Below are 23,880 nucleotides of genomic sequence, written 5' to 3'. Positions count from 1 at the left end.
GTCGAGTTCTGTTTGGTTCCAATGGAATAGTGTTGATGCATGACCAGCAACAAATATATAAACTGGCAGTATATTATTTTCTAAAAATAGAGATACAATGATTTTGTATAACCTTTTTTTAGAAGAGCGTGCGCTACATAACATGAAAGATAATATAAGATACTACTAAGATAATATTGCATGTGGAGAGAGAGACACAGAAAGAGATCTGACCGTATGTACCATTAAGGAACTTCTTGTACTTTGGTAGCTTTGGCTGCATATGGAGTACTTCGGGAATACTTTTGATAACATTCCACAACTTACCAAAAACAAAAAAGGAGAAAATGTTGCCGGAATATAATAATATTTTTAATTTAATTTATCTATTTTTAGTTTCATATGAGCTATACGGGTCTGGCACCATTGGTTCAGTTAATTATCATTAAACAAGTAAATAAAAAGTTATAAAACTTATACATTTTTTTTTGTATAATTACTCATGTATTTTTGGTCCGAAACCATATAATAACTCTCCTATAAATGATTGTGTGTACCATACATGAAGTGTTCGAGTTGAAAGATCATCTACTACTAATTTATCATATTAGGGTTCTAATTCTAGACGCATTGTTAACTTAAGAAGGGTTAAAAATTAGATTAGTAGATGCAAGGAGTTGAAGACTGGCTTTTCAAAATTTACCGAAAGCACTAATTCACTGGACTATCGAGCTATCTGCATGCATTCTTAATTGAGACTACGTATTTATGGGTGAACTTTTTTTACAACTAGTAAAAATTAGCCATTAGAAAGAAACTTCTAAAATCAAACAAAAGTCTAATTTTGAAAACTATTTTGAGTGAAAAAAAAAAAAAAAAAAAAACTTCAAATTGTAAGGGTTCATTCAAAAATGATTATTTATTTTATTTTATTTTATTTTTCAATTGTACATTATCACATGTACAATTCATCTTTTGGTATAATTAATATAAGGTGGGCACTATCATGGAAGCATTCATCCCTCTCAAACGTTACAAACTTCAAAATTCTCATGCTAGTTATTCTCTAAGCAAAAATTTAAAAATTTTAAAAAATAATTATAATATTAAATAAAAAAAATGCCACATCCATGTGAAATTAAAATGCAATTCATATGATTACATTACTCATTATAGTCATGAAGGATGATGAATTTGTTCTATAAGAAGAAAGTTGTCCAATTTATTCACAAAAAAATTTAAATGAAAAGTGCTTTAATTTGTTTGTTGGATGGATATCAATATTTGTGATATTGGAAGAAACTGAAGAAAACAGAAAATTACAAGATAGTAAAATTTGTCGCTTTTGAATTTCTAATTGTTAGTTGTTGGAGGTTTAGACTTGGTTTGGCTTAAGTATATTTTTTACTCTCTTCAAAATTGTAAAAATAGATTTAAGACATACTCCCTTATAAGCCAACTCGTAAGAATTGACCACATATCATTAGTTTTCTTTTAAATTAGGATATTTTAAGTTTAAAAAATCAAGTGTGAACTTATTGTAAAAAAATCAGTTCAAAATATCATATCATAAAGTTATACTATCAAAGGTAATATTTTAACTTGTTGAAATGAAATATAAAAATAAAAAAAGAAAAAGAAAAAGAAAATATATAAAAGTTTGATTTGGTTAATGAATTTTGATACAAAATTTTATTTTGATTGTATAAATTTCGCACAATCTTCCTTCAATAGATTAAAGAACAATGATACGAAGACCGATAAAATAATCCCAAATAAATATCGGATCTGATGTTTTTGTCTACCTCATCTATTTAAATAGTTTTAAAAAATAATTGTTTAACACGTGGTAAGAATAACCAACCACGTCAAATTCGATACTAATTTGGTGATTCCTTTTCAATTCCTTATCATTATTCTAAATTAAATTCACGTTTTAATATTTCAATAGAGTTCATGATAGCTGTCATGAGATCAACCTCATGATAATTTTGCTCCCATAAAAAATATAAAAAATTCCGTATAAATTATTAATAATTAATTTATGTGGCTATATTGACACGAATCACAAATAAAGAAATTGTCACATGCTGTGCTGACTGCTGACCAATTCATAACTCATAAGACCTTTTAGCTGCTGTTTCACACACACAAACCCCAACTAAGGTTGAACCCCTCTAAACCAATCAAATTGGATTGGGCTTTGACATCCTCTCCAAACTTGGGCTGCTCTTGATTTTTGTTCTAAATTCATTCAACTTCAGCCCAATTGACTTGTTCAGTTCATAACTTCGTACACAAATCCTTAGTCAACTACACGTGCGTTTCACCTGCCCGAATGATTCCCAACCCGACCCATTAACCCAGTTTAACGCAGACGCTGCTCTTCCCATGGAAAAATTCCACCGATTTTCTCTCTACTTTTCTCTCTCTTCCCATGAGAGAGGGGGAACCCAGTCGTAAATTTACTCCACCATGCCATTGAAATCCCTCAATTCCTTTGTCATCACCCTGATGTTGGGTTTCGCAGTTCTCATCTTCTTCTCTGGCTTCCTCCAATTCCCATCTGCCTCCACTTCGATCCCATCCGCTAATGATTTGATTCTGTACTCTAATTCTACACCAGACCCATTTAGGGTTTTGCTGGGTGCTTTCAAGAGATGGGACTCTCAGGTGGGTTGTTCTCAGTTTAGAGAAAAACACAAAGAGTTTCTGAGAAGTGGGTCATCGTCTTCGTCCTCTTTGCAAGAGGTAGATGGTGAAGTGGATTGTAAGGAGTTGAAGATGAGCCATGTTAGTGTTTTGGTTAAAGGGTGGACTTGGATTCCTGATAATTTGGATAATTTGTATTCTTGTCGGTGTGGGTTGAGCTGTTTATGGACCAAATCTTCGGTTCTTGCTGATAAGCCTGATGCTTTGTTCTTCGAGACAACAACACCTCCACTTCAGGTTTATATTTTGTTTCATATTTTTAAATCAATTATTTATTCGGCGGTTTTTTTGAATTTGTTGATCCTGGATCTAGGGAAGGACTTAACCATAGATGAGTATTTATATACATAGGTACATGTATGCATTTGTGTTTATGGATAGTTATTTATATATTTATGGGCGTATGTTCCTATATTAATGGTAAATTTTAGTAATGATGTTCTGGTGTTCAATGAAATAAATGAGATGTTGGTGAAATGGACATTTGTTTTCATTGACTGTGGTTGTTGGGTTTTGCATATGTAAACTCTTCTTATATGTGGATCTACATGTTTATGTGAATTTGAGGGTGGGCCTTGGCACAACGGTAAGATTGCTCCATTGTGACCTGAAGATCAATGGAAACTGAAAACAGCCTCTGCATGCGGACATAAGGCCGCGTACATTTGACCTCCCCAAATCCTGCAATGGCGGGAGCCTCGTGCAATGGGCTAGCCAGTGTTTATGTGAATTTGGATGTTTCATTAATTGGAGAAATGTGTATTTGATTGAGATAAAAGGGATAGTAAGATCTCCAGTGGGAGGCTTATAATGCTGTTCCCGACCGCAACATGCTAAATTTCTTTATTGATCTTAATGCAGCCACATCATTCTAGGTATAATTGAGCTTAGATTTTTGTTGCTTCTTTTAGTTTTAGGATGGGCATATAGAAATATTTTTTTGAGGAAAATGAGATAGTGAGATCTTCAGTAGGAGACTTACCATGCTGTTCCCAACTGCAGCATATTAAATTGCTTTATTGATCTTAGTAGAGCACTAGAGCAAAAAATTGGTATAATGGAGCTTAGGATTTTTGTTGTTTCTTTTAGTTTTAGGATCCTTGCATATAGAAATATATTTTGGGTTGTCTTTGCCCTTGAACTTAGTTTCTAAATAATCAAAACTATCAAGTCAGTTTAAATGATTTTTGCATTCCTATTAATCTTACTTATTGTTCAAATAGACATATTGGTATAAGAGCAAGTTTGGGTTTCCCCAACTTCTGTGAAGTCTTTGAGCAAATTGTTGTGATGAAGATGATGATTGGAAGAACTTTTGGCCTATGAAAATGTTCAGGGATATACATTCTGATCAGCATGATGTATAATAGGAAATTCGAAATTGTTCTTTCCACCCTAAGAAATCCAATTCTATTAACCTGGTCGTCTGTATTTTGGCATCTTGGAGTTGTCTTGCCTGATGTTATCTATCCTTCTGTTTTCTTATCTTACATGAAGGCAAATCAGATATACAATTTGGGTAGTAAATGAAAGTTTAGGGGCTAACAAAGTCCTAGAAGGAAGCCGTTGGTTATGAAGATAGGGGTTGGAAAAGCATATAATACTGTTGGATGGAGACTTCTCAAAATTTTCTTGGCACATAAAGTGTTTGGTGAGATGTGGAGAAGAGTGACTAGACCTCTATTTCATCTTGGTAATTGAAGCTGTAGAGGTTCCTTCTACCCTCAAACAGGACTTGAAGAAGGAGATCTATTCAAATCCTTGGTTAGTTTTACCTTAAACTGAGAACTACAGTTGTATCACAGTGTTGATTAGGCAACATGTGCTGCTGTCTCTTCCTCATCGTATGTCAATGTCATCTTCCTATTTTGGAGTCCTCAATAGATTGCATAGCAACATTTGCTTCTGTCTCTTCATTTCTGGATAGTGTTGGGAATTTTGGTTCCTGATGTTGGTGGTTTCATTGCTGCCGAGTCTATGAACTGCTAAAATAACATCTTGGGTTGTCCTTTCAAACTACCTTTGTTTTCGTCTTAGTGTAGCCTACTTGCTTCTGAATATTGGAATTTAGAAGTTGAGAACATAAACGAAAGATTGATCCCTTTGAAGAAAACACAACATTTCTTTAGGGGATATAGTTGCCCTTATCAACTTCACCTTTGCCAACTTTCCCTATTTACTCTCTCTCTCTCTCTCTCTCTCTCTCTCTCTCATCTTTCTATGTATAAAACTGGCTGAGAGGTTAGAGAACTGCCACAGGGATTTTCTTATGGGCAGGTTGCGAGAGGAAAAGAAGGATAATTTGGGTGGAATGGCTGAAGATTTTACCTAAAGGAGGAGGTCAATATGGCCTGGCCTATTTTAGGCTTTCTTTGCCAAGTTGCCAAGGAAATTGCTAGAGAACCTGATACCTAGAGATGTAAATGAATCAAACTGTTCATGCTTGGCTCATTTAAAACTGAACTAATCTTCATTCATCTAGTAGACGTGTCAATTTCAATATCAGTTTAGAGCTTTATTTCGTAAACGAGCTGAGCCCATATATTGTGTGGCTTGGTTTGTATAAACTCTTGAACAGCCCGTACAAATTAAGCCATTGAAACTGTTTTTTTGCTTGCTTTATGTATCTGACATAAACATTGTTTCACAATGCATGGAGGATTGTTTGTAAAGATGGTTAAAAAGTAATATGCAGGGGAAGGAAACTATGGTATGGAAAGTCCCCTGCCATATTATTTACAGCTCATGGGCAGTCCACCATTAAATAAACAACATTGTGTTGGGCCACATAAGGCTATTTAATTGAGCTTTTTGATATCAAGTAATTTCTTCTATGGTCTCTAGTTAAGTTGTCTCAATTTGTTTTAGTATGTTAGAAAAATGATTCGATTGTGAAGACTGAAACATAAAGATCCTACAAGCTCAAAGATGACACTGATTATATAACTGAAACTTGTGGATGTTTCAATATTGATTGACACCAGTTCTGAGTAGATTATAATATAAATATAGAAGCAGTCACGTTTTGCGTTTCCAAAATCTCGAGTGAAAAAAGCTCATGAACTTTTAATCTGCACTCCAGTACTGATAATATGATTAGATGTATGCTGTCTTTTTCCATCATGATAAATGATTGAATATTATATTGACGTGACATGCCAATGACTAGTATCTGCCAAACATAATTTATATTTTTTCAACTCTTTCCCATATATAGATCTCACAGAGTCAAGGTTGATAAACTTCCCACATCTTATAAAGTAAATTGGTTTCGAAATCTACTGCAGGTTTTACATTCTTTTTCCCTTTCAGAATGTATTGCAGGTCTTTTCGTCAAACCAAAATCCCGTTTGTATTCTAGATGTTCCTGCTCTAGCCCTTTGTCCTTCCTTACATAGGCTTATGTGGCTCATGTTGTCATACCAACTACATCTGCCTCTCTATTGCTTTGGATTGTTCGGTGATGTGATCTAGAGTTGCTACTTGCTAGGGAGGATATATGTGCAATCAGTATTCCATCATCTTGCCTAAGCAAGCCTATACATTAAAATAGAATCAGGCTACTTCTTTTCACACCAAACAATTGCTAGCATTTGAACAAACATCTGCTTAGAAGCTAAACTTCTCATTTTCAGACTTTATTAGGAGATATAAGTTAAACAATTGATTTTATTAGTGAGTTAATTGGCTATAGAAGGAAATCAGAATATATTTGATACAAAAACAAGTTTTTCGCCACGCACTCCTTTTTACTTATCAAAAAAGAAAAAGGTTTTCAACCATGCACTTGCTCCAGCAGAAGAGTATCATCATTCTTCTTAAGTCAATGGATTTTATTTTGGCTTGTTTCAGAGTGGTCCTTAATTTGGTTAAATGCTGATACACAGCTAGGATTTCATTACTTTGTCTCATGATATCAATTGATGCCTACCTTTTTTTGCATTGGTCTAATTATACAGGTAGCTTAACAGATGTGACACATTATGCACGAGGTGTGCAATGGAAATAATCAACAAACCTTAATTCCTTCCGTTTTTTGAGATCTGCTATGGAAACAAATGAAAGATCTGATTTTTCCCCCTTTTTTATTTTTATTCTCGGTTATCTTTCTTTGAATGGTTGTTTAAAACATAATCAGCAGTTGAACCTTAGTTTTTATTAGGCACTAGTCCTGATAGTTTCCATCAAATTCATGGAAATGGTAAGCTCCCTTTACGTTGAGTACAGATTTTGTTAATATCTATGGTGACTTACAATCCACATTTCCCCTAATTGTCTATTTGATCGTTACAAAGTCATGGTAAAGAAATGTCAATTTGGAGTCTTGTACACCATTTTTAAATTTTATTTTATTTTTATAAGTAATCTTGTACAGCCATTTTAACTACCAATTTATTAAATGTTACCTACTTTTCGTTGGCAAATGAGGCATTATTATATTTTGCTTCACCTTGGGAATCCCTATTCTTTGCTATATATTTATATATATATTTATATTTATTTATTTATATTCTTCATAGTGAGTTTCCTTTTTTATGTTTCAGAGACGCAATGGAGATCCACTTCGTGTATACATGGATCTTGAGGCTGGCAGGAAGCGATCAAATGTTGAGGATATTTTTATTAGTTATCATGCCAAAGATGATGTTCAGTCAACTTATGCTGGTGCCCTCTTTCATAATAATCGAAATTATCATTTATCTTCTTATAAGAACAATGTAAGCGTAATCTCCCTTCCCGCTTTCCTTCACTCATTTGCTCATTTCTCATGTTTTAACCATTTCTCTTTTCATTGATTTACTCGCCATATAGTATTATTACCAATTATAAAACTTCATTTTTAAAATTTTATTGCTATTCCTAATTTTCAGGATACTCTTGTTTATTGGTCTTCATCACGGTGTCTTGCTCAAAGAAACCAGCTTGCCAAGAGTCTCCTCAGCTTGTTGCCTCACCATTCATTTGGCAAGTGCTTGAATAACGTTGGAGGCCTAGACAAGGCACTCTCTCTCTATCCAGATTGCATGAAGGATGCCCGTTCGGCTCCAAAATGGTGGGACCATTTACATTGTGCCATGTCTCACTACAAGTTTGTCCTTGCAATAGAGAACACTATGACAGAGAGTTATGTGACAGAGAAGCTATTTTATGCCCTAGACTCTGGAGCAGTCCCAATCTACTTTGGTGCTCCCAATGTTTGGGACTTTGTACCTCCACATTCAATCATAGATGGTACTAAATTCAGCTCAATGGAGGAGCTGGCTTCTTACGTGAAGGCCCTTGCCATGGACCCTGTAGCGTATGCAGAATACCATGCATGGAGAAGATGTGGTGTTCTTGGTAACTATGGAAAGACACGGGCAGTGAGCCTAGACACGTTACCGTGCCGTCTATGTGAGGCTGTGAGTAGGAAAGGTGGGAGAAATGCAAGAGCCTTCTGAAGAATCTGAACCTTTGCATTATTTTATTTATACTCATTTGGAAAACGTGTTGCTGGTGATCATACTGGTTTCGGGAGGGTTTTTTTTTTTTTTTTTTCTGGGCCTTACTAATCGTTGGTGTACATGAGTAGATTGACTTCTTGTAGATAGACTCGAGCACAAGCACAAATCATTCGGTTGAGAAATCTTGGGGATCAGTTTTTCCAAGAACAAATGGTTCAATTGATTATTGTTCTCCTTCCTTCAGAAAATAATAATAATAATAGAAATCTGTCTGTATTTCTGTTTCTCCAATTTTGCAAAATAGAAATCCGTCTTTTGTGCATCTTCAAAGGAGAGGTCTGTGTGTTGCCTCCTGTATGTCACGATTGCCTTGGGGCAGAGGATGACAATGCCCACTTGTTTTGCATTTCCCCCTTTGCTGCTGCTGTCTGGTTTGAGTTGTTTGACAGATATGAACATGCATGGCATTCAGCTTTGATAATGTAGATTGTGTTGCATTTCAATGTGGGATGAAAACCTTTTTCGGTATTGAGGTATAAACAAATGTGACATGTCACTCATTTATCAAAATATTATTTTGAAATTTATTGCTTTAAATTGTGAATTTCACCACTTTTATTAGTGAGTTTAATTTGGTAAACTCTCACCATCACAGAGATAAAATTCATCATTTAAAGTTATAAAATTTTAAATCATATGTGATGAATTTGCATGGCAGAAATAAGGCAGGGTATTTTGATCTTCATCGTGATGGTCTCTCCTCCAAATATTTTTCAAAAAATTAGGTCCCGAGAGTTCGTGATTTTTTAATGTCCCTCCTCTAATAAAAATTAATAATTATTTCTTCTGACCTTTAACAATTTGAATTTTTCAAAATGTTAATCTCATAATCAAATGTTTAAACCATAAATGCTGACAATTATTTGTCAATGAATTGGATTCCATCTTAATCTAATCCGATTATCCAAATATGAATTAAATAAAATATTCGACAACTCGATAATGATCTGAATCTAGTAACCCAACTTAATCTATCATTTTTTTTTTTTCTTTCTATTGCAAGCCTTAATTTCCCATCTGAAAAAGCAATCCCCCAAGGTGATTCTCTCTTTTTTACCAAGGTGTTGTCGCCTTTAAAGTGGATGGCGAGGGTTCTAGTCTTTAAATGAGCAAAGTGGGTGTGTGTAAGTTTCTTGCCAATGACAAATAAAAAAAAGAAGTTTCTTGCCGACAACAAAAAAGAAGAAGGTGATTTTTTGTTTTTTACTCAACTAGGTATCAGGTTCGAGCATCTGAGTAAACAATTTATGTGGAGGGGATGTGTGGGAGTATCAACTAGGAAAGAAAAAATATTTGATATGAATTGATTATCGGATATGACTTGACTATTTAAAAATTTATCGAATCAAATTACTGTGCTTATCGAATAATTGAATCGACCATGATCCGGTCCAAATCCGATTCGTTTATAGGGGTACCTAAAACTAGGCCTGTTAATGGATCGGATTCAGATCGGATCGATCAAATCCATATCCGATTTGTTGAGCAAACGGATTATCGGATTCGGATCACTAACGGATTCTCGGAGTGAATGTCCCAATCCATATCCTATTTAGCTCGGACTCGGATCGAATCGGATTTGAATTCGGATTAAAATCATATTTACTAACATATATAATTATAAAGATAGATGAAGTGGAGAATTACTAATATACATAATGCTACATAATATAACTATACAACCAAATGAATATAATGATAAATAATTAATATATATAAATTTAGTAATTTATAACTAATATATATAACATTGATAAGAACATTACACTATTAGTATGTATATTAAGAGATTTATTAGCATGTGGATAAGAACACCACACTATTGTATATATAACATTATGATTTATTTTTATTTTTATTTTTTGAATTTTTTGGTTACCTCTAATATAATTCTAATAGGAGTATTGATATATATATGTAAAATTATTGATAAATAATTATATATATATAATATATAATTTTAATTGGATCTGATCGGATTTTTATCGGATTAACATAACACATATCCGATTTGTTAAGCTAATGAATTATCGAATTCGGATCGTAATCGGTTTATCGAATTTTTTGTTCAATTCGATTAATTGGATTGGATTCGAATCAGGATTTGCTCAGTTTACCTAAAACCCAATTACTACAAGTTAATGACCAGCCCACGGACAAATGGGTCCTAGAACAGGGCTTTGGACCATAAAAGCAATATCAATTCAAAAAATGCGTTTCTTTAAGGCCAATCTACGAGTACGGGAGAGATATGAGAATTGCTTTGAATGCTCATCGTCTGTTCACTCTCCAAAACCCTCACTCTCTCTTCAAGCCATTTCTCATTCCAACTCTCCGAACCATCAAATTCAACAATTTCAGAAGCCTTCGTCCCAAAACCCTAGGGTTTAATCATCGTTGCAGAGCAATGGCGACTTCAACCTCACCACCACCACCATCACCGCCTCCTTTAGTTCAAGTGAAAGAGAGGATTGATCTTACGGACAAGGAAAAGCAGATATTCGATCGTCTGGTGGAAGTTCTTCGCCATTTCAGTCTCCAAACTCAACTCCGAGTCGCCGGTGGCTGGGTTCGCGACAAGGTCTGTACTCTTTCTCTCTAATGCCAGAATTTACAACTCTTTTTACGCTCTCTATTTGTTCTGGCAGATAATATAGTGTAATTTTTTTTATCATAATGTTTACGCCTCGAATTAATAGGCCATAGTCAAATATCCAAACCCATGGAGACATTTATATAGGTAAATAATTATGTTATTCAATTTTATTCTTTTATTTTACAGATATAAGATATTATTTTACATATGTAGCATATAGTGTTCTAATTTGTTTCAGGTAAGGTCCCCCTTATAAATTTATACTGTAATATAGAAGTAGTGCACATAGCACATAACCCCTTTATGCCATCTTTTGTGCAAATGAAACCTTGATTTTCAATAACTGGTACCCTTCGCAAAATAGCCCTTATAATATAAAATAGTGCATATAACTATCTTCTTATCCATTACTACGCAAGTGAAAAGAACCACTTTAATATGGATGTTGTGCACATAAACTCCATGTAGTATGGAGATTGTGCATGTACTACTCTTCTTTTTAGATGAATTATATGCATATAACCCCTGATACAGTAAAGGGTATAATTTTAATTTGAAGTCACATGTACTTCCTTGCACATATTAATATTGCAGTTTTTTTTTTTGGGTACTATTAGGGGTTATATGCACTGTATCCATATTAAATCGGTATTTTTGCACTCTACCCTTTTTTTAAAAACAATAACGTAACAAAAGCACCAGTGCAGGTTTATTTATGCACAAATATTAGGGATATGATTTTAGGCTCATTGTGCATATCTAGCTAGACACAAGAAGCACACATTGCATACCCATGTCTGAGTGTCATGGGTCTGACACGAGAACTTCATGCGTTTTTTAAGAGTTCATATTACATAGAGGCATCCATACATATAAAAGGTGCATTGACAATAACACTTTTGTTTTAAAAAAATATAAGGACAATTTTATCAAAATTGTGTGAGTCTCACAAATTGAAGTTTAGAAAAGGAAAAAACATTTTATTAAAAAAATATGAAATATTATTGATTATTTGTGAGAAGATCTATTTTTTTACAAATGTGATTCTGTAATCACTTTAATTTTCGTTTGTGTCTGGATACATCTTATGTTACTTATGTGAAAAATTTTAAAATTGAAAAAGTATATTATGTTAATCATTCCTATTGTAGCTTTTAGGCAAAGACTGTTATGATATCGACATTGCTCTTGACAACATGTTGGGTAGAGAGTTTTGTGAAAAGGTCAATGAGTACTCATCATCTAAAGGGGAAGAAGCACAAGGAATCGGTGTCATCCAATGGTATGAACTTTCGGTTCTCTTGTGTTATTATAATGTTAAAATTTATTCTTTTTTATAATAAAAAAACTAATTTTCCCTATTTTTTTAATGATATCTTTTTTATTTATTGTATCATTGTGTTTATTGATTCATATGTATGTATAAAATTATCTTTTCAAGTATTTTTTGGCTCCTGTGTGCAGATGTATATTTGTAGTTTGAACCTATTTGTATGGGAATGGGAAATAAAATATTCTAAAGATTGTTACACTCAATTTGGTTTGGGAGGATGAGAAAGATGATAAGTAATACTAATTAAGACAAATGAGGTGACCAAAAGATAAAGAACTGTTAAATTTTTGTTGATTGTGAAAAGGAAAATGGTTGCATATCTCCAGATCACTCCCTGAAGAAGCGCCATGACATTGCCTCTGACCTAGTCAGTTCCCCTTGTCTGTTGTCAGTGTATATCCAATTGTCAGACGTGTCACATCCCCAAACTGAAGGACTATTCTTATTATTTACTGAGTAATATTTTTATTTTATTTTTCAGAGTAAAACAATGTTTTTAATGGAACACACTGTTAAATATAGACATTTCACTCGTTTGAAGTAATAATGTAATAAAACCTATAAAAAAATATAATAAGATAGTAAAATTGAGTAATTGAATATGCTTTTTTGGTGCATGTCCAACCAAAAGTGCCAGACACAAGTCCCGTACCCATGTCCTAGTATTGCGTGTTTGACACAGATACATCACCTACTTTTGAAGAGTCCATCTAACATATCTTTTGGATAGTGAAACATATATTTTTAGTGGATTTTGTTGTATTTGCTTATGAAATTCTCCCCGGTTTTATATGTTTGAGTCTGCATCTTCTTTATGTTGTTTAGTTTATACACCGCAATTGAATTCATTCACATAACAACCTTTAGTTGTTGCAATGAACCTGCCAAAGTTAGCTTTGCATGTCCTGTGATCTGTTTTGGCAGATTATGTACGACCATTATATCATTTATTTTTTTATTGTGCAGCAATCCTGACCAGTCCAAACATTTGGAAACAGCAAGGATGCGCCTGTTTGATATATGGATTGATTTTGTGAACTTAAGATCTGAAGACTACAGTGAGAATAGCCGCATTCCTACAATGGTATGGTCACTTAGCAAATAATTATTCAAGGTGTCTCTGTTCTTAGTAGCATTTAAATTGTAACTGTAATGAAGTTTTGTTTTTCTTTTGAAGCTATTTGCACTGATATATACTTCATTTTTACAATTTTGGAGTGTTGACCTGAGGCATTATAAGACTTGGAAGTTCTTTGTTTTACATAATACCTAGCTCAATCAATCTGGTAATAAAAATAAAGCACATATAGAATTCCATTGACCATGGATGTCACACGTTTATATGCTGTTTTTATTACATATGTATATATGCATATGATAAGATATGTGTTATTAATTATTTTTTAACTAGTATTGTTATTGGATTTTCAGACTTGTTTAGTGTTTTGACAAGTTATTGTTAATCTTCAATGTAACCAAGTTGGTTTCTCAAACCAGTATTAATCATTGTATGCATGGAAATTTATGGCCTTATGGGTTTATATAGAATTGGAAGGTGTATTCTTTGGGACCGAGGCAAGATTTAGAGTTAAGACCATTTTATCTTGCTTTGCCATAAATTGTGGCAAATGCTTAGGTTGTTGAGTGATCTTAAAGACCCAACAAAATTCCTAGAACAAGGCTCAACAAAATTCCTAGAACAAGACTCATGGGTCACTGGCACAATATACTTCTAGCAAATATAGAAATTACTATAATATTTTTTATACAATACATTATCTTGCTTACTAGTTGAACATTGCCATTATCTAGGATGCCGTTTATATTTTTTATTCACTTGTGTTACAGAGGTTTGGTACGGCAGAAGAGGATGCATATAGGAGAGATCTAACCATTAATAGGTATTTCTTCTATACCTGTTATAATTTTCTGGAGAAGACATAACAGTATGTTTGGCATTGAGAACCAAAGCTTCATTGGTTTTTGTGCCTGAGTGTGTGACTCAATTTATTATTTCAAAGGAACTTCCATTTATAATTTATAAATTGATTTTTTTTTTTTTTGCTCTTTCTTTGGTAAGTTTAATCTGTTAGTATGTTGATAATAGTATATATATTTTTTGGAAAATGATGATTTACCTGGTGGTTCTCTACCATGTCATTTTTATATATCATTCTTTAAACTAAATTGTATTTCTTAGTTCTTATGGTGACATTTTCTAATCTTTTTACAGTTTGTTTTATAATATTAACACCAGCTCAGTTGAAGATTTTACTGGAAGAGGTTGGTGCAGTTTCCATTTTTTTTTTTTATTCCCATTTACTGGATTTTAGAGAACCAATCTCCCAGTGTATGTAGATATTTTTCTTTTGTGTTCCTTCCAATCTATTGATAATTTATTTTATCTAGTCCAGGCATTGAAGATCTGAAGTTCGGAAAAATTGTGACTCCTTTACCTCCGAAGGAAACATTTTTGGATGATCCCCTTCGAGTTCTTCGAGCTATTCGTTTTGGTACTTGCAGAGTTGCAGGATCTATTTCTTATTTGCTTGTTCAACTTATTTGTTTCAGTACTTGCATTGCTCTTTTATGTACATGGATTTCTCTGGTTAACTCTCTGTTCAAACAACTAGGTGTCCACCACGTGATCCTTTTTGCAATTTTACACACTTTAGGGCCTATTTTCTTTTGAAGAACCTAAGAACTTAGTTGTTTGAATAGGAATGAATTTGGATTTTTATCTTTATCTAGCTTTTGTTTATATACTTCTCTATCCATCACAACTTCCTCCATTATTTGCTGTTCGTACAGTACCAGGCTTTTCTTTCTTTGATACCTACCTGGATTTCGTCATTTTAGGTGCCAGGTTTGGGTTTACACTAGATGAGGAACTAAAAAAAGCAGCAGCTGACGATGATGTGAGAGCTGCTATTGCTGATAAAATTAGCAGAGAACGTATTGGTCATGAAGTATGTTCTTCTCATACCTTATCTGATTTAGGATGGTTGTACAGACTCAGTTGTTTTTCATTTCTACAAACACAAATTTAGCTTATATATTATTGCGGTTCATTTTTTCTATTTCTTGTACACCCTATACTAACAATTTGTTTCCCCTCTTTTAATTGTCCATTTTACACAGATTGATCTCATGATCTCTGGCAACCAACCAGTTAAAGCAATGACTCATATTTCTGATTTGCTGTTATTTTGGGTTGTCTTCAGTTTTCCTCCCAAGTTTGAGCTTCCTACATCAGAAGGATTTGATAGGTTTGTTTACTATTGCTTGATTAATTTTGTTTGTTGGAAATAGTTTTTCTTTCAAACTGAGTTTTAGTTTTATTGTCCAACTCATTTATATACATCTTCAAGTGTTTCCCTAAATTTTAATTAATTTTTTTTTTTCGGAGGTGAGGTTGTTTTCTTACTGTTATGTATCTTTTTGTTTTGTGTTTATTTATTTATTTTTGAAAGGCTTTGTTTTTGTGTTATTCTCACTCTTTATTCCTTTACCATTCTGTTAGGTTGTGCGTTACTTACATGGATGCTGCGATGAATCTTATGCAAATTAGTGGATACTCTACCTTCATTGTGAGTAGTGCACGATTCTTTCTTCAATTATTTTATTTTATTTATTGGTTATTCTGATCTATTAGACCATATGTGATTGTAACACATTTGCATGCTTAATATCTATGTATAAGCTATAATTCGTAATATATTATAATTTCCCATGTGCGTGAGAATGCTAGTGTATAGTGTTGGTGGACGCACATACAAATGTGAGTACGTCTACCTGTGTGTGTCTTTGTAAGATACTTAATGTGTTTCCTCTTATTTTTATGATATTCTTTACTAAAATTATATATATATATATATATATATAATGTTCTGATACTTCTAAATGATAAAAAACAGGGGGTTGCAATTGTGTGATGAAAAGGTGACATATTAATGATGCCATTAGGGGGCAAATAAGCGCGTAGATAGTAACTGTGCGTAGAATTTTCTTACGAACAGCTAACATTCAAATTGGTTGCACCTATTTACTTATATAGTGTTCAGATACTTAGGGGGAAAATAAGCGCGTAGATACAGCTAACATTCATATTGGTTGCACCTATTTACTTATATAGTGTTCAGATACTTAGTGGTTGTTCCATTTCTCCACTTGAAAATTATAATGCAGTCATGATTGTTAAATCTTATTGTGTTCTTGTTATCACGAGTATAGGAAAATCTTTGACATGATAAAATCAAACGAGATTGAGCCTATATTCATACATCATTAGCAAGCAACCAAGCATGTAGCCTTTTTATTTACAGATATTTAATAATGCTTTGGTAAATTTCCCCTGGTTGTGCCAAAAAGAAAAATCTGATGCTTTTGGTACCATTTAGGCCTGCCCTTTAATCATACACTTAACTCCTATTTGTGATTTGACCTTCACTATTTGTATATCTGGCTTAGATGACATGATAGCTGTTAGGAAGTATGAAGCACAGAGAAAATTTGGGGAAAGGAAAAACTGGGTTAATAACAATAAATGTGATTGAAATGATGAAATAGGTTCATGTAGCAGACCTAGTTGGGACAACTCTTTGTTGAATTGAGTTAACTTGAGTTTAACATGAACAACTTAAAATTTCACCGGCCACGGAGCTTCAGTTTAATTTTTGAACTAAAAACTTTGTTCTTGGATTGAAAACCTAATTCTTGTTAGAATGTCATTGGTAAATTTGACAAAGTAAGATATGACTAAATGCATGTTGTTCTGACCAGTACAGACTAATAAAGTTGTGAATGTAGATAATATGTCAATAAGCATCTTGAGCCCCTGACTTTGTGAGTGATTACTCATCTGCTCAAACAATGAGGTGCACTTGTTATTCTGAAAATTGATATTTTGGTTTATATTTGGTAGCAAAAATATCAGCGGTTCGCTGATACAGTCATAAAAACCATACTGTGTATAACAGGAAGTTCACACAATGTTATTAGTGAGTAAATAAGGAGAAGTATTTTGGTTCCTAATCCAATTTAAGGAAGCTTCTGATAAAGTTTTCTAAACTTGAGCCAAGAAAGCTAGTTGTTTTGCCTTGTTGGAGAAAAAATGATAATGGTTAGAAAGTAATTTAAAATGGTAGTCTTTCACCTCTAGTTTTGGTGCTGTTTATAAATTCGTGCATTTTCCCTCATAAGCCACTACATCAATAATCATGGCTCCTGAAATTTGGTGACCTACGTGTAGTAAACCAGCTGTTTTGCTCCTCGTCTTATAGTTTCAGGATTTTTTCCTTAGTTATCAGCAAAAGAGATTAAATTCAAGTGCATTTATTGATAATAACAATAAAAATATGAAAGGCTATATGATTCCATCTCTAATAATAATCATAATCGGATAATCTTTTGTTTTGTTTTTGGTGAGATGAGTTTATCATTTCTACATATTTTTTTGCCTTTTATATTCTTGTGTTCTTTGGTATTTTACTTTTATCGATTTAAAGAAGGAAAAAAAAAAAAATTCCGAATTGTCTCTATTATTTTCATTTGTAGCAGTCATGTCGCGGGTTTCATTATCATTTCTAGTACGTCTCGTTCTCTTATAGGATTTTGAGTTAAAATTTTGTTCTCTGTGAATTTAGGATGAACAAAGGAGGCTCTCCTTTTATGCGGCATTGTTTATACCATTTAGGAAGATGGTATATAGAGATAATAAAGCTAAAAAGGTACCATATTTTTCTATTTTTCTCTTTCGCTATCTCTCTCCTTTTTGTGCATCATGTGTGCACATGTGAGTATGTGTTTTCTTAGCCTCTCATCTTTCAAATTGTGAACTTGTGTGACATGTTATCTACCCATAATCGACTTATCAAAAAAAAATGTTATCTACCCATAATCGTACTTGATGCATGATCTTTTGTTTTCTGCTGTACTATTACTCACTTGTCTTCTTGTGGTTTTCCATATAACAAGCTGACAAGGTTTGAGCACCCTAGAAAACTTGTTTGTTTGTCACGTATTGTGTCTTGCATTTATGTTATAGATCTTTTTTTTCTTTTTCTTTTACTTTTTCTTTTTTGTTTTTTTCAATCTATCAAATTGGAAGTGTAATAAATGATAAGAAAGTACATGGCAGAAGACAAGATATCTTTCAGAAGAAGAGAAACAAGTACAATAAACAAAAGCAGAACTCCCCTAAAGAGGATAGAAATGGCCCATAAACTTTTTGTTCACTAATTTGCTTCACGGTTTTCTAAGGAAATAGTGTATTGACACAGGAATCATAATCATAAGATTCTTTCTTGTGGTTGTGACCCGAAGAGGATAATCTGAGACCTTAGCACATTGTGAATTCCACTTGCAACAAGCAGGCATTTAGCATTTGACTGGGCTGTTTGGTTTTTCCTTAATAGTGAGGGTTTGGTGTTTGAAATTTTCAATCCCTTGCACTGTAGATTTTAGCAGCATGGTTCCCATTTTCTGCCAAAGGAAATGTTATCTGCCCCTGCCCCCCCTCCCCTTAACACACACACACACACACACACAATATCATTGCATGGGTTTCTGTTGGAATTGGTTATGTTTTTAATGGTTTATCCTTATTCTGTGCTATATCTCATTGTTATTGTCTAATAACTTCTTATTTGTTCTCATGCTAAAAACTAATGCCATGTCTTGTTGACAGATTCCAGTCGTGAGTTACTTCTTTCGCAGTTCTCTCAAGCTAAAGTCTAGTGACGCTGACACGGTTGGTTCAGATCTATTCGCTTTCAAATGTGTACTTTTCATGTGTCTGCTAACATTCTAGATTGTTATGCTAACTAATACTTGGTGTTACCAGTTTCATTACAAGAAAACTTAATAGTACTATTAGGATTGTTTAGGTTACTGGATTCTCTTCTTTGCAGGTTATAAGCATACACAAAGCAACCGAGAAATTTTTATCCTTGATTCCTTTCTTTGCATCTGATGAGGAGATACAAACTGCTGAAGTTGATTGGGGAAGGGAAAGTCTTGATGTTCCTATTGCTTTAAAACTGCGTGTATTGGCAGGTATAAAGATCTTGTTATTTCATCTTATACTTTTATACTATGTTTCCTGGACACGGGTAATTGTATCGGGTGTGGGTATGCGTCCAAATATTAGATACAGGTATTTACACCTGTAAATACATTTGTATGTTTTATTATAATGTTGTGTTTAATGATGGCTTACAAGAATGTACTCAATTATTTCTCAGTTTAAATGGATGTGGTAAAAGAAAAGGTTTTCATCTATCTCATAGATTGGAAACTCTCTCTGCCATTAAATTTCAGTCTTTTATTTTTCTTCAACCATGCCATATGAAGGATTGGAGTGTCTGAGTTGTATTTGTTTGTTAGGCACATATCATGTGACTGTACACATGTCGTGTCGTGTCAACAAGGGTACGTGAAAGGAAATGGGAGAGTCCATGTAGCAGAGCTTTTGGCAATGTTGTGCATGCATTATCTACTAATTGTTGCCTGTGACAATTATTATCATGTAATTTTTTTTTTTATATAAATTAATAAATATAAAATTCCTGTTATTAGTTAAGCTCTAGTAATTGTCAGAAAACTCCTGGTAATTCATTGACCTAATGTATTGTGTTTGAATATTAGTAGCTTTCATGTCAAGGGTGGGCCTAGCATCTTTCACTTGAGACAGTTTGATGGGGAGATTAAGATTGTTTACTCAAGATGGTTCCTTTTAAAATTGTTTTTAGATTTCAAATTTTAGAATGAAATGAAAGTGTTTGTGATTTAGATTTCTCTTTCCTTTATCCTTCCTCTCTAAGAACGTTTTCTAATTTAACAACATTGGTGTTTGTTGAGTTTCACTGAATCATGGCTAAACTTGTTCTTGCCTGTCTAGGGTTGCTTCTTCGAGAAATCAAAGAGTTTTGGCCTGCTGCACTCTTGGTGTCTGTGTTGTTGTGCCCTGATAATATTGACTGCTCTATAGATTCTTCAGAGAAGCACTTCGAATTGGACAAAAGAAGAGAATTATTTACGACAGTCAAGGACGCAATTACAAGGCTAGGTACAATTGGTGTTCCTTTTTTCTTGACACTGTACAGTCAACTTTTCCATTGATATAGTTTTTGTTGGTAATTGGAAATGTCCGATAATAGCTTGCAAATATTATTTATTCACTATTTTATTTCTGATCATAAGAGGTTAAGATACAATGGGCCCCAAAATCAAAAGTGATGGGTGACTCATGTGACTCAATGCTTGGACTTGAGTATCACGAACTGACTAGGACCAACTCACTAAAGTGAATCCATATGGCTCCAAAAGTTTTGGAATTACTCCATTAGAGATCTTAGATATTCTGACTCTGGCATTTTCTGGAATCTTCTCGTGCATGCTTTATGAAGAAGTTTTAATGTTGCCCCTTGCTACCCAGACACGTCAATTTAATTGTTGACCAGCCCCTAATTTCTTGTTGCTTGCTTTCGATTATTTGTTTATGCTTCGTAAAAATGGACTGCAATGGAATCGAAATCATAATTAGTGCTTACAATTCTTAGGAGGGACATTAACACATTATATATGAACTGATATGGGAAAGATTAAATTCTCCCTATGCTGATGGTTCCCTTTCCTTGTTTATTACTGAATTTTAAGTTTTGCTTTAATTTCACATATCCTTTACACCTGTGATGTTGCATTTTTATGCTTTCTTTTTCAACTTTTTGCTTAAAACATTAATATTAGAGAAATCCAACTTTCTAAAGACAGTGCTATAGGTTAATGTCCATGATCTGAAGACCGTCTTTTTTTTGTTATTAGCTTATAATATCTTTTCAGTTTGAAGCTTACATAAGTATACATATATATGTATGAATGTATTTTCTTTTGGTAGATATGTAGCTAAATATTTATCATGATAAATATCTTGAAGAACTAGAAAATGTTGTCATGCTTTGCTTTATTAATGCTAAAAGTAGCTAATGTTTCTAAAGATGTTCAAGTGGCAGCTGAGTTTGTTTGAATTAAGGATAGACCGCACTCAGAAGTCAGAAATAGAAAGAAAAGGGGGAAAAAGAAGAAAGCTCAAAATCGATGTGTAGCAAAAAGAAAAACATCAAATTGATAAGGAAGGGCGGGAAAAAAAAAAAAAAAAATAAATAAAAGAAAAGAAAGAAAGAACAATTAGAATTCTACTGTGGCAGCAGATTTACGGAATATTGTAACTGATCCTCTTGGTGGCAAGACACCCAAACCAACCCATTGATTAATAAACGAAAATTAATTTGCAATTTTTGGATATATGTGGCACTCACAGCCATGTTATCTATCATATTGTGCAGCATTGATCTTTGCAGGGGTGGGTTGGTTGAATACCATCCTTCCTGATCAGAAGAATCAGAAACTGCATATGGAAGCTCCATTAGAGAGTATCATGGTGTCTTCTAAACTTTTCAATGGCATTAGCAATCCTTTTTGCTGAAAAGTTTGCCTCCTGGCCAGTAGAGCTTCAGACTCAAGAAATTGAGGAACAACTTCTAGGGCACTGTCCCAAGTACCATGAGGAATGTATTTTCAAAAAACCCTGAGTTCTGTTGTTAACTTTTGTTAATGAGAAAGCATCTTAGTCAACTAGAAAATTATATCAACCTCTTCTCTGAGCTTCTTTGTGCACACTAAATCATTATCTGAAGCATTCCCAAGGGTGCAAGTTCCAATGGTGACCTTGTTTACTAAAAATAGTCTGCTGCATAAACCTCAATTCTTATAATGAACTTGTAGACCTTGTTTGATGTTTAAATGGTGTTTTTGGAAATGCAGGCTTGGAGAGAGTCTGGGAGATGAAGCCATTGGTCAATGGGAAGGATATAATGAGTGTTTTGCAGCTTAAGACTGGAGGACCACTTGTTAGGGAATGGGTAAGGATCCATTTTTTCCTGCACAACAAATTGGTGCATAACTTCAAATTCTAATTTATTATATATTCTTGGCAGCAACAAGAACTTGTCGAGTGGCAGCTAGCCTACCCTTCCGGGACTGCTGAGGAATGCCTTGATTGGATGAGGCAAACTCATTCAAAGCGTGCAAGGATGGAGTAACTTGTCCACTCAATTACTTTTCTTTTAGTTAGATCTTAAATCTCATCTACCTCTCGATGAAAAAAAAAAAAGAAAAGGTTTCTAATTTTTCCACCTTTTTTGGGGGTCATGCAGTTGGAATTTTGTTATGATATACAAGCAGCATCTTTGAAGTTCGAGCTGCCAAAATTGTTAGATTTGTTTTTACACCAGGAACCCCTCCCCCCTTTTCCCCCAACATGTACAGGTTATAGAGGATAAGTGACTCATCAGCAGAATCATCTAATCTTTAGTGAGAAATCTCTGTATTCTTTTTTGCAAAAATTTATATTCATATGGATCCTACATTTGTTCGTCACAACTTTCAGCGGATCCTATAGTTTTGTAATCTACATTTTTTCACTTGCAATTTAGATAATTTAAAGCATGGTTTCGTGCTACCTTTTATTCTTTCACTCCCGATACACTCTTATCATACTCTGTTTCATTCAAGCTTAAGATACGCTTACCGAAAGCCTTTCCATTCACCATGTTCTTATAAGATTGTGTTTGATGTCCGATAATGGTGGTATGTTGTGAGTACCTAGCAGAAGATTGGAATCATCATTATGAATGATGATAAGAGTTGAAGTGGCAACATTTCATGAGTTCTCTTAAAACCACTTGTGTTTATGGCTAGATATTCATTAATTTGCCTGATTCTGTTATATATTTATGAGCTGCTAGTAGATTCCTTTGGCAGTTTGAAGTTGTATTGTAGTTAATGGAATCTTTTTCCTATGTCAACTTAAAGATAGGACTAGTTTCAGTTTTGGTAGTGGAGCAGAAAGATTATTGGAGCAGTTCCATTATTTTGGTGCCATTTTGAATTATATTTAGGATCATTTTCATTTGTATTCTTCTCCAAATAGATGCTGAAAATGATACTCAAGCAAGTCTCCTGTAAAGTGCTTTTCTCCATACCTCGACAATAGAGTTCCTATTGCTGTGAAACTAATTTAGACGGTAAATACATCTAAAATTAATTCTGAATCTTAAACCAGGAGTTGGTTTGGCTTTTAAAAGTGTGCTTCTGAATTTTAGTTCTATGAATTTCACTTTTCAAAAAATAAAAAATAAAAAATGGTTCTTGAAATTTTGCTCTTAAAATTCTAAAGACTATTATAATCTAATGCATTATAAATCATGCTAGACTTGTAAAATGTGTTCTCTTCCTACCTCAACAGTAGATCTATTGCCTTGATCTATTAGGTTTGACTCAACAGTAGATCTATTGCCTTGATCTATTAGGTTTGACTCATGGTTCGTCGACTGATATTATTGCATACTTTTGTGAACTGATTAATTTATTTCGATATTTGCACGAGTCCATTACACTGCAACTATTACTGCGATTGCGAACTATGGTCAGACTTGAAGTAAAATTCTTGTTATATGAGGGTAGAAGTTTGAACCAGTGAAATGCTAAATGCAAAACCAGTAAAAAAAAAAAAAAAAAAAAATGGAAAAAACTCGATTTGAATTCAAAAAATTTCTAAGTTATCTTCGGTATTTTTTGTTTAGCAAAGAAAACCTTTAGAAGCTTCCAAAATATCTACTAAAAAGTAAAAACTACCAGATTCTTTTTCTTAAACAAATAGCAACAAATTTAGATTTTTTTTTAAGAAAAAAAAAAAA

General features: G+C 33.6%; 2 protein-coding genes across 2 annotated transcripts; both read left to right on the top strand.

Annotated features, from left to right (window-relative positions):
• The first annotated feature begins 2,345 nt into the window (after window positions 1-2,345).
• LOC132274634 (alpha-(1,4)-fucosyltransferase) lies at window positions 2,346-8,426 on the top strand. The gene is made up of 3 exons (XM_059775956.1): window positions 2,346-2,928; window positions 7,236-7,409; window positions 7,563-8,426. The coding sequence occupies exons 1-3, from the start codon at window positions 2,455-2,457 to the stop codon at window positions 8,130-8,132; spliced, it is 1,218 nt and encodes a 405-aa protein (XP_059631939.1). The 5' UTR covers window positions 2,346-2,454; the 3' UTR covers window positions 8,133-8,426.
• Window positions 8,427-10,408: 1,982 nt separating this feature from the next.
• LOC132274633 (CCA tRNA nucleotidyltransferase, mitochondrial) lies at window positions 10,409-22,662 on the top strand. Its single transcript, XM_059775955.1, has 15 exons — window positions 10,409-10,776; window positions 11,943-12,073; window positions 13,091-13,208; window positions 13,973-14,025; window positions 14,358-14,407; window positions 14,539-14,637; window positions 14,984-15,093; window positions 15,266-15,393; window positions 15,648-15,714; window positions 17,770-17,853; window positions 18,813-18,875; window positions 19,036-19,180; window positions 20,025-20,192; window positions 21,947-22,044; window positions 22,120-22,662. Exons 1-15 carry the CDS (start codon window positions 10,447-10,449, stop codon window positions 22,222-22,224), a joined length of 1,749 nt encoding a protein of 582 aa, XP_059631938.1. The 5' UTR covers window positions 10,409-10,446; the 3' UTR covers window positions 22,225-22,662.
• The last annotated feature ends 1,218 nt before the right edge of the window (window positions 22,663-23,880 follow it).

Source organism: Cornus florida, unplaced genomic scaffold, assembly GCF_030987335.1.
Source record: "Cornus florida cultivar Cherokee Brave unplaced genomic scaffold, ASM3098733v1 CherokeeBrave_3.0.0_Hap2_Chr09, whole genome shotgun sequence".
NCBI classification, from domain to species: domain Eukaryota; kingdom Viridiplantae; phylum Streptophyta; class Magnoliopsida; order Cornales; family Cornaceae; genus Cornus; species Cornus florida.
Note: the sequence above shows the minus strand (reverse complement) of the source record. Positions and strands in the feature narration are given on the sequence as shown.